At 52.7% G+C, this 11,802-nt stretch overlaps 1 protein-coding gene across 1 annotated transcript; it reads right to left on the bottom strand.

The window, feature by feature from the left end:
* Positions 1–318: 318 nt before the first annotated feature.
* On the bottom strand, positions 319–11,562 carry LOC141975076 (C-type lectin domain family 4 member G-like). The gene is made up of 9 exons (XM_074935243.1): positions 11,482–11,562; positions 9,391–9,516; positions 7,695–7,757; positions 6,024–6,086; positions 5,775–5,837; positions 4,640–4,729; positions 3,665–3,816; positions 1,984–2,090; positions 319–1,090 (listed from the first exon to the last, which is right to left on the bottom strand). The coding sequence occupies exons 2-9, from the start codon at positions 9,404–9,406 to the stop codon at positions 952–954; spliced, it is 693 nt and encodes a 230-aa protein (XP_074791344.1). The 5' UTR covers positions 9,407–9,516; positions 11,482–11,562; the 3' UTR covers positions 319–951.
* Positions 11,563–11,802: the final 240 nt, after the last annotated feature.

An 11,802-nucleotide genomic window follows, 5' to 3' on the forward strand; every position in this document is an offset into this window, starting at 1 on the left:
GCCCCCCCCACCCCTACCCCAGGGCTCGGGCAGCAGGGCTCAGGTGGGGATTTAAAGGGCTTGGGACTCTAGCCGCCTCTACTGCCCCGACCCTTTAAATCCCCTCCGGAGCCCCGCCGCTGCTACCCCAGGGCTTCGGCAGCAGGGCTCAGGCGGGGATTTAAAGGGCCCCGGGGCAGTAGCGGCGGCTGGAGCTGTGTAAATTTTAGCCCTAGTTAGCAGGGGAGGAAAATTTGCACTAAACCAGGAAGTTGGTCACATCCTTTACTATAGAGAAATGACCAGATCTATACCATGTTGATGGGATTGACTGGCGGGTTCTAAAATTTGACTTCTTGTGCAGTAAGGATTCTGCCCCCTTTCCCCATAAGTGCTGATAATGGATTAATATAGTTCAGGGGGCTAGCTGGGTTTTCCACCCAATAAATTGCCACATTGTGAAAGAGTCTGTTTTGTCTAATAGTTAGAGCAGGGGCTGGAATTCAGGGCACTTAGGATCTATTCCCAGCTCTGGGAGTTGAATGGGGTCTAGGGATTAGAGTCAGGGGGGTTGAGAGTCAGGATTCCTGGATTCTATCCCTGGCTCTTGGAGGGGAGGATGGTTTAGTGGTTAGAGCAGTAGTGGTCAGGACTCCTGTTTCCAGCCATGTGAAATACTGTGGTGTAATAAGAGCAGGGGACTGGGAGTCAGGACTCCTGGGTACTAATCCAGTCTCTTCCACTGATTCACTGCTGTGACCTGGGTAAGTCTTTGTGCTTCAGTTTCGCCAGCTATAAAGCTGGGGTGATAGTACCTTGCTCCCAAGAGTGGAAGGGGTGAGGTCTGTGAGGTTTAATGCACTGAAGTTTGCAAAGAGCTGGCAGACATTGCATGGATGGGGCAGAGGCCAGCGGGGTGGCTCTGTGGTTATTAAGATGCACTGGCTGTGTTGTGTTCCTCCTGGCCACTGTTTAACAAGTCCACTTCTTTTCACAGATCCAGCCATCCCCATTCATCGTACACGCAGCGTCGTTCCACTTCCCATCTTTGAGCATCATCACGCAGTCCTCGCCACTGCCAAAATTGTTGGGCTCCCCTCGATCCCAGTTGCTGGGGATCAAAGACAGTAGCAAACTCAGCCAGGCATTCGAGGGAAGCCCTGGTGAAATGCACTCCCTGAAATCCCACTTAAGCCCCCAGAGAGGGTGATCCGGCCTCACCCTCTGGAAGGTGGTTTGGGGCTGACTGTTACAGAGCACTGGATAAGAGCCAAGTGTAATGATATAGGGCCTGACTGACCTCTGTTACTCCAGTTTTAAACTGGTCTAGCTATTAACTTCAATGGAATTTACACTGGTGTAAACCTGGGGTAATACAGTGGTGGATCAGGGCCGTACTGTTACAGTGAGAGTTATCCACAGTCTTACAAGTGCTTTTTCTGAGTGGGTGAGCACTGACCAGGCTTGGAGGACACCCTGCGTGGTTAGTGCTGTGATCCATGTTCTCTTTGGTCAGTCCTCGCTTCCAGCCTGACTCTCTATGTGGAGTTAATTCTCAGGATAGAGTCACTTCCTGGGAACACTGGGCTATTTGGGCTGAGGTTTATGCAAGAGGGGACTGACCTGGGTGCTGTTGGTGATACCTCTGCCCCAGGTCTAGTGTAAGTAAACAAGTTACACTAAGAAGGAGCCAGATTCCACCGATTTCTTCTCAAAGGGGAACCTGCCCCGTAAGACCCTGAAAACTGCTACTGCTCAGCTGAAGGTGACAATTTAAAGCTGAGCATCATCCACCACTTTGTTCTCTACCCCACTAGCTCAGGTTCCCTGTGGGGAAACTCTGGACAGTTTAAAGAGCAGAGCAGATGGAAGATGAATCAAGAAAGGGCAGCTCCACCCACTCAGCCAATGACTCAATGTGTTTGAAACGTACTGATTGGCCAGTTGCACCGGAGCCAACCCCCCACCCTGCGCTCATGTACCAGTGAGCGGGATTGGGCTGACCTGTATGACACAGAACTGTCGTCGACCCATATAAATGTCCCTTCATTGCTAATGTCGTGCAGGCCAATCCAGTACTGCTTGCTGTTAGCGTTCTTTGTCAAAAACTCCTGAAAAAAGAAAAATGATTGATTGCAATTAAATATGGCCCAAATCTAAGGCACCACCCCAATCCCACCTCACACAGCCCGTACTCCTCTCTGGCTCTCTGTTGTTCTCCTTGAGCCGAGATGTGGCCCATTGGGTTAGGCAGCGACTGAGATCGAGGCCCCATTGTGCCAGGTGCTTCTCAGACACCTAGTGAAAGACGCTCCCTGCCCCAAAGAGCTTACAATCCAACAGACAAAACCAAGGGTGAGAGGGGAAACTAAGGCATGGTGATTTGTGCCAGGTCACACAGAAGGTCAGTGGCAGAGCAGCGAGTAGGACCCAGCTGTCCTGGCTCCCAGGCTTGTCCTGCACCACTAGACCAGGCTGGCTCCCCTCCCAAAGGACCTGCTGAGGGAGCTGCGGCTCTGGATGGATGTGGAAGCACCATGTGGACATGGAGGCTAGGCAGGAAACATCAGGGAGCTCCCAAGTGACCATGATCTCATGGATCCCAGTCCTCCACCAGACGCTGTGTCTCCAAACCCTTTCCCCATCACTCCTTACAATCAGGGCTCTCTCTCCGACTCCCTCAAAGGTTCCCTTCCCAGGGAGCTTCCCTGGAGCTGTCAGGCTGACTTGCCTGAGGGTCCCCAGCAGCCTGACTGGCGCTCGGGATGAATTGTGCAGTAACTCTTGGGAGCTGGGGGAGTGCCCGAAGTCTGTGTTCTGGGAAGCGGTTTGCTACTCGGTCCTGTGCCAATAGATGGTGCTCAAGTATATGTAGCATGGTCCCTGGGTTTTGTAGAGCCAAGACAATTTCTTGTGCACTGCAAATGGCTACCTCAGAGCGGCCATACTGGGTCAGGCCAATGGCCCATCTAGCCCAGTGTCCTGTCTTGCGACAGTGGCCAGGGCCAGGTGCTTCAGAGGGCATGAACAGAACAGGGCAATTATTGAGTAATCCATCCCTTGTTATCCAATCCCAGCTTCTGGCAGTCAGAGGCTTAGGGACACCCAGAGCATGGGGTTACGTCCCTGACCATCTTGGCTAATAGCCATTGTTGGACCTGTCCTCCAGGATCTCATCTCATTCTTTTTTGACCCTAGTTATACTTTTGGCCTCCACAACATCCCCTGGCAGTGAGTTCCTCAGACTGACTGTGTGCTGTGTGAAGAAATACCTCCTTAGGTTTGGTTTAAACCTGCTGCCTATCAATTTCATCAGGTGACGCCTAGTTCTTGTGTTCTGTGAAGGGTCAATAACACTTCTTTATTCACTGTCTCCGCACCCGTCCTGGTTTTATAGCCTCTGTCACATCCCCCCTTAGCCGTCTCTTTTCCAAGCTGAACAGTCCCACTCTTTTTAATTTCTCCTCATCTGGAAGCTGTTCCAGCCCCCTGATCATTTTTGTTGCCCTTCTTGTGCACATCTTTATACCAGTGCATAATGTATTTCCTAGGCACTGAGCAGAGAAATGTCAGCTACTATCCTGTCCCCAGGCTTCTCTCTCATGCCAGGAGCCTCCCAATTGCTGGGAGACCATCTCCACGCCCTGTCCGAGCTGTTTGGCTGGACTCAGTGAGCCTGACTTACCTGCTTTTGTGGGTTATCAAGAATAATCAGCTCGGCACCTTGGTCTTTGCAGGCTTGCTTGGCATAGGACCAGTGTTTACGCACTGTGGAGAAGTAGTAGCAGGTCCCTGAATTCAGCAGCCAGCCAGCTGGACAAATGCTGCAGGCAGAGTCTGCAATGCGAGACAAGCAGAGGTCACTCTCAGCGCTGGACTGCAATGGACAATAATAGCGTCTGCCCAGTGCCCTTTAGCCAATGACCTCAACGCGCTTAGCCAAGGTGGGGAAGCGTCACCCTTAATTTGCAGAGGGGGGGGAAACTGAGACAGAAAGAGGTGCAGTAACTTGCTCAAGACCATTCCCAAGCTGGGAAGAGAACTCAGGCATCCTGATTTCCGGCCTCACCTGCTCTAACCACTAGCCCAGTGGTTTTCAACCTTTTTTCGTTTACGGCCCTTTAAAACATTTCTAATGGTGGTGCAGACTCCTTTGGAAATCTTAGACATAGTCTGCAGACCCCCAGGGGTCTGCGTACCACAGGTTGAAAGCCACTGCACTGCACAACATTGGCCTCAAGGAGCTGGGAATAGAAGCCAGGAGTCCCAGTGGCCAGCCCTCTGCTCTAACCACTAGACTTCATATACCTCCCAGAGATGGGAATAGAACCCAGATGTCCTGCATTCCAGTCCCCTGCTCTAACTATTAGACAAAACTGACTCCTTGACAAACTAGGGGAAATCCCAGCTAGCCCCCTGAACATTATCACTGCTTGTGGGGAAAGGAGCAGGAATCCTAACTGCACGAGGTGCCATGGCCCAGGCCCCCATTTGCTGGGTGCTGTACATTATTTATTACATGTATTATGGCAGTGCTTAGATGCCGCAGTCATAGATCAGGCCCCGTTGTGTCAGGCATGGTACAAACACAGAACAGAAAGACGGTCCCTGCCGTGAAGAGCTGACAGCCTCAGCAAGTCGAGGCTGGCGTGTGTCTCACCGTTCCTTTTCTGGACAGCATCCAGAATCTTGTAGGCTTCAGCCCTGATGTCATCTCTGTCACTTTTCGCTTTGGCCAGACCCTCCGACACTGCAAACACAACACATGTCACATGTAGGAATAGGGTTGTATCCCTTTAAACAGTCTGTGAGCCTCGAGTGGCGCTCTCCATATTCTGTACTTCAGAAGCTGCCAGAAGCCAGCTAGAGCAGCGGGTGTGTGCAGCTAGGCCTGGCACACCTGTGTGCAGATCGTAAACACTGGGATTTGGGGCCTGGCTGTGACACTGAAGTGGGCCCCTATCCCAGCAGCAGGAGTCACAGAGCTTGTTACACGGTCAGTCTGATACAGTCATTAGGGACTGGAGACCTGGCCGGAATCACCAGCTGAACCTGAACCTTTCACAAGGGTCAAAATCATTCATCTAAAACCAGGTCCCCACCCCCAAACCTCAGCAGGAGCCCTGCCTCGCCTCACACCCAGGCACACTGCCCTGCCCCACAATTCCCTACCTCTGGCTCCCCAGTTTATTACACCTGGGCCATCTTCTGCCCAGCCCTTTAATCTATCTGCCTCCCCTCAGCCACTAATGAGTCACCATCCCCATCTCCCTCCCCCCGGCCCTCCCCTGCTTCCAAAACACATATCCCCTCTCCTAGCTGTCCCAAGTGAACCTAGGGAGAAAGAAACAGCCAGATCCCCCCTCTGTAGCAGCCCAGCCCATGGGAGTCCCTAAAGGCCAGAGACTCCTGCAGTGACCGGGAATGCACCTGGGGTGAGAATCCCTGGAACTGAAGAGTGAACTGGCTTCCCCAGTTCACCCCAGCTAGTCACACACACTGAGCCTGGTACAAGAGGAGCCCTGAGTGCAGAGGCTCTGTGGGCACTGGCTGTGTCCCCGCCCCTCCGGTGGGTCACCCAGAGTAGGGCAGGGCCCTGGTTTCCGGCCTCGGTGACTTGATCCCAAATGCTGCTTGCGCGGGCTGGCCTGGCGGGGTAGGGTGGAATGGATCCCAGATCGCCATGGGAACCTGGCGCTGGGATTCTCCACCCCGCTCTCTTCTTTCTGCTGTTCTCCACCCCCTCCTCTGCCTGAGCCCTGCTCCCTGCCCCCCACCCCGCCATGGGCACTCACCTTCCACTCTCAGCGTGGCCTGGTCCGACTGCAGCCTCTTCAGCTCCGTGGCCAGCTCCACCTCTGAGAGATAAACAGGGCTGATCACGTTCCTGAGAGGGGACCCAGGGCTCAGCGGGAACAAGGAGGTGGCCAGGGAATGGGGGATGTTGGGGGGAGCTTGGAAGGAGGAGGAGTGACGTGACTGGGGTGCAGGAGGTTCGCAGAGGTGATGCTGGGCTGTGGGTCTGTGAGGGCTTCAGTACGTACCAGTGCTGTGCATGGCGGACTGGTTGAAATGAAGTGTCTCCAGTTGCTTCGCTGTCTTGGAGCCTGGAAGAGACAGAGGCCGGTGAGCTGGGAACTACCCCTCTCTTCATCTCGTGGGGCAGGGCGTGTTTCCTAGCAGAGCGGGTCTGTCAGGTGCTGGGGTCTCCCGGGGCTGGTTTCCTTCCTGGGAAGAGGCAGCGCGGGTGGATTTGCTTTCGTCCCCTGGCCATGACGGTCCATGACTCAGGCTCCGAGATGGAGAGCGACTTGCCCCAGGCCAGGTAGTGAAGCAAGATTAGAACTCGGGGTTCCCTGACATGTGCTCATTCACTCAGACCCCACCTCCAGCTACCAGCCCTGCCTGGAGACAGCTTATTAGTGAGTTTAGTTAGGGCCCATCCAGACTAGGGAAATTTGTACTAGTGTCACCGTGGACTGGTGCAAATCCCTAGTGCAGACACATGGCACAAGGCTTGCACAGGTTACCAGGATTAGACCCATTGATGTGAGTCCTACTTTGCATCATCCCAGTGTGTGTCTACATTAGTGGTTTGCATCAGCATTTACCTATCAGGACACGGTCTGTAGACAAGGGGCAGGTTCTCCATCACCTGGACTTTATTAAAAGATTGTCTGTCTCTTCCTAAAAGTTCCACTCCAGCTCGACTACCAGATATGGGCTGGATATAGGAATCGCTGGGTGGGATTCTGTGGCCTCTGCTATGCAGGAGGTCAGACTAGAGGCCCATAACAGTCCCTTCTGGCTGTAACATCTATGAGCAACGATGGTGCAAACTTCCCTAATGCAGACAGGAACCTAGCTAGTTAGACCCTGAGCCAAACACCACTGAAGACAATGGGAGCCTTTCTATTGGTTCGGTGGGTTTCAGATCAAACCATTAGTTAGTTAATAGGAGCAGAACAGAAAAGAAGAGAGGTTTGGTATTTCTTGTTTCCCTGTGTCCCTCTGCCTGTCTGTCTGTCTCCACCTATCACCCCATGTCTTACACTTAGGTTGGAAGCTCTTTGGGGCAGGAACTGGCTTTGTGTACTGTGTTTGTACAGCACCTCACACAATGGAGTCCTGGTTCATAACTGGGGCTCCTGGGTGCTGCCATAATACACCTAACAGGCGAGTCTGGGATCCATAGACAATCACAGTCCTTGTTATAGCCAATGAGTGCCAAGTATCCACTTTTAGACACAACAGGAGGAGCTATCAACCTCATTTATGTAGTGAAACAGCTGCAGATAATGAAAGTGACCACCCAAGGCACCAGGCTGCATGGCAGGAAAGAGCCGTGTGGGCCGAGGGGCACCTGGTTGTAGCCCCAGGTGTTCGGAGCAGTCTGTGTGTGAGGGAGGCTGAAGGAGCTGTGAGCGGGACCCTGTCAGGAAGCAGAGATGGAGTTTCTTGGGCACAGAGCTTAAGGGGTAGAAGGGGGATTTCCGAGGCAGGGAACAGCCTGCAGCTGTTTGTTCCTGCTGTGTTCAAGGGAACAAGATGTTCTAACTAAACAAGATCACAGCGAGAACAGACCTGCTTGGGAGCAGCGATTGCTCCCCCTAACAGGAACAAACCCGACAGCACCTCTGACTTTTGGCTTCTGCCAAAGGGGCAACATCAGTAATACAAATACACGGACACTCATAAGTAAACTGAATTGTTACCGTTGCCTCTCAGCACGGATTGACCAGTCCGCAACTGCTCCAGCTCCTTGGACATCTCCGAGTCTAGACAGAAGGACAGATGCCAGCTGTTGTTTATATGGTTTGGGGGGGGAGAGGGGGCTGAGTTTTCGATTTGGGTTCACAGCGTAGAGCGACATGCTGCATTTCTACTTTCCAACTTCCCCCTGTGGAGATAATCTCTGAGGGTGATATCCCCAAAGGGATTTCGGCATTGCAATGCTGAGCACCACAGTGCCTAGAAAATCCCAGGAACACCCACAAAGCCGAGTTACATGCCCAGGCTCCGATACAATGACTGGGGAGAGCAATGCATCTGAGTGCAATCCCCAAAACCCAGCACGCTAAGCGGGGAGCTCTGTAAGTAGCCAATGGGAGATCCTGATGAGCCATCCCTGCCCTTTTCTCAGAGCTAGGCATGCTAGTCCAGGCTGCAGGAATGGGAAGTATCTAGCTCCGCTAGTGATCAACAAACAGGAACTCCTCTCCTGGCTTAGGCACCTAGGTAGCGTCTTTTGGGAATGAGTTAGGTGCCTGCCTCGTTCTACACAAAATGTAGGGGAGGAGGTGCTGCTGTGCACCTTATAATTTATAGCCCAATGGTCAGAACACTCACTTGGGATGTGGGCGACCCAGGTTCAAATCCCTCCTCCCTGGCAGAGGAGCAGAAAGGATTTGTATAAGGGCTTAGGTGGGAGACAAGCATCCAGATGCCTCGAGGGAGGCAGGAGTGCGCATGCCTAGAGGTGTCGAGTGAGTTTAGGTGCCTACAGTGCTCAGTGGGAGTTTTGTGGATTGCAGTAGGAGACTTAGGTGCCTCACTGGCTTCAAGGATTTCACCCAGAGTCCCCTCTGAATGACTTCTGCCCTGGCGCAGTCTGGCCAACTCCAGAGGTTAAAAACCAATCACAAGACTGGCTTAAAAATCAAGAGATTTGTGAAAAATAATAGACTTTACTTTTCTTTTCTTTGCCTCCTGGTTTCTGAGCTATTACATCGCTTTCCCAAGCTTTTCTCTGCAACTAGAATCCGTCTCAGTATTTTTAAATGAAAGCTCAGATTCCCACCTAATCACAAGACTCCTGGAGCTGGGGCTTCAATTCAAACACCACCTAGAGTTCACAACGCTGAGGCTGCTATGTGTAATGACACCCACCAAGGCTCCTCAGCAGGACGTGAATCCCTGCCACAGCAAAGACCTTTTGAGCTACAGGAGCTACTCTGTTAGCTGGCAGGAGTAGTTAGGCTGTTATCCTGTGTGGAGCAGCTGCTAGAGGGCATCCCAGCACACATTGTACTCACTTGTACCTGTGAATACATTCAAGAGTCAAACACCAGCGTGTTCCTGCTCACAGTGTGGGCTCTGGGAAGGTGCCCCACTGCTGTGAATTGGAGGGCAGGTGGCCTGACTTAATGAGCCTTGTCTTACAATTAGCAGCACTATGGCACAATGAAACACATTGCGGGGGCCTATATCCCTTCTCCTGCAGTGTCTTGACACTGGCCATTGCCAGACATAAGGGGACCTGGCTGGGAGGGACTCTTGGCCTGAAATCCTGGCCTTGCTGAAGCCAATGAGAGTTTGGCCATTGACTTAATGGAGTCAGGATTTCACCCCTGGTCTTTTCCACGGGTCCATTCCTGTGTGATAGTCCTAAATGCACTCCAGAATACTTACACTTTCCAATCACCATGGCGAGGAGGATGACCCATAACACAAACGACACGGCGTGCACAGCGTAAAGGGTTAATACTGACCTTTCCTCCCCATTCAGGCCCCTACCGCACTGCAGCAAGGAATTCCCTGGAAGGCAGGAGCAGAGACAGCGGGGGTTAGAGCATCGGTCCCTGCCCTCTGGCGAACCAGTGCTGCGGGGGCAGGTGTGCTCGAAGCCTCGCGGGGAAGGCACTAGGGGAATTCAGAATTCACTGTTATTGTAATTCATAAATAGTGATGGACGTGCCACTGGGGTCAGGAATCTCTGTGCAGCACAGAGCATGCCGGGGAATTCACACCCTCTATCTATCTATCCCTATAGAATCATAGAATATTAGGGTTGAAAGAGACATCAGGAGGTCATCTAGTCCAACCCCCTGCTCAAAGCAGGACCAATCCCCAACTAAATCATCCCAGCCAGGGCTTTGTCAAGCCGGGCCTTAAAAACTTCTAAGGATGGAGATTCCACCACCTCCCTAGGTAACCCATTCCAGTGCTTCACCACCCTCCTAGTGAAAGAGTTTTTCCTAATATCCAACCTAGACCTCCGCCACTGCAACTTGCGACCATTGCTCCTTATATCCACCCTATCTATCTATCATTTGCCCACCTGGATTTCCATTGAGCCTAAGCCCCAGAAGTAAGAGAACCCCATTTCCTGGGAGTCCCCTCTGTTTTCCCAAGGATCCTTTGGGGGAGCCAGGCCATGAGATCCATGTGAGATGCTGGGATGATTCCCTGGGGTTTCACCTCCCACCCTTTCTTCTCTCTGCTTTGACTGCCTTTCATCATCAGGATACAGCTCCGCGGCTGCAACCCCTGCCTACATCTCCCCCTCACCCCCTGTTCAGTCCGTGCTCCCCTCCTGATGGTTGCTTGTACCACCTCCCTATTGTCAGCCCTGGCCTCCCCCCCAGTGCCCTATGCTCTCCCATACACTGTCCTCTAAGATTCCTCCCCATCTTGCTGCAGACTCATGCGCCATGAAGCCTGCCAGGCAGAAAGGCTGCCCCCCGCTCTGTGCTGCTCTGTCCCATCCACTGTAGCCTCCTCCAGGCAGGGACAAGCCCTTGGTTCAGAGCGTTGCTCCATGCACAGTACCATGTACTCACCAGCCAAACCCCCCTTCCTCCACTGCCCCAGCCCACTGTGCTGCTGTCAGTGGGGAGGGGAAGGAAGCAGCTGTGTCTCCAACGCCTACATCTCAAATCAGCGCCCCCTCCCACACACACATGCACATATCCCCCTTCACTTCCCAGGAATGAAAGTAAAAAAAGAGGAAGAAAAGAAGCACAAATCTGCTGTAAGCACAGAATTGCACGAGGCATGTTCCTATTGCACAACGCAGGGACAGTCCGCCTGATCAGCAGAACTCTGGCTCCGAAATGCCTCTCGTAACACGTCCACCCCTGGGCCTGGGACAGGGATCAGGGCCAAGGCTCCTGATGGTATAACCTGCAATTGTGTACGACGGGCTCCAGCGCCCAGCAACTCGTGCATTGTGGACACTAGTCCTGAGTGCAATATGGATGCAAAATGGATCTATTTATCCATTTATCCATTCAATCCCATAAATGCTAGCCATCCCTATACAACCCCAGCCAGCCATCCCCATACTCCTCCATCCGTCCATCCATCCATCCATCCCCATACACCCCCCTCCATTCATCTCCATATACCCCCCATCCACCCATCACCATAAACCCCCCTCCATCCAACCATCCCCATACACCCCCCTCCATCCATCTCCATATACCCCCCCATCCATCTATCCATCCCCATACACACACATCCATCCCTATCTATCTCACAATCTCCATACACACCAGTTCATCCACATCTATCTATCTATCTATCATCATACAGCACCCCTCCGTCCCCACACACTCTCTCTCTCACTCCCCCGCTTTTAAACCCCTCATTGCCATAGTATGCAAGCACCAAACAAACATCTGATGAAATGCTGCTGAGACAAGCCTGGAATTCTCAGCCTGGCTCTGCCCAGCACCTCCTGCTGTGACGTATGAAACGCCACCCTCCCAAAGTACAGACCTGCCTTCGAGTCTGACTTCGCTGCTGAGCACTGTGCCACTCCATAAGTAGGGCCCAATCCTGCAAACCTCGCTGACACCGCCCTCCTCTTGGCTTCACTGGGGTGTGAAGTCTGCAGGATCAGGACGTGTTATCAAGGAGTGAGCTGATTAGCAGGAAATGATTGCGCACTCTCCCACTAATGCAGCCTGCTCTCCCAAAAGCCATTTCTGTCTCCTGTTCCTTGAGCGTCCCTTGGTTGGACTCTTCGCACTTTTGGTAAATGCTGCATCTGAGCCTCTTCCTACCCCAATGGCTCCAGTGGCTTTTATACCAGCTGAG

The sequence above is a fragment of the Natator depressus genome, chromosome 20, assembly GCF_965152275.1.
Source record: "Natator depressus isolate rNatDep1 chromosome 20, rNatDep2.hap1, whole genome shotgun sequence".
NCBI lineage: Eukaryota > Metazoa > Chordata > Testudines > Cheloniidae > Natator > Natator depressus.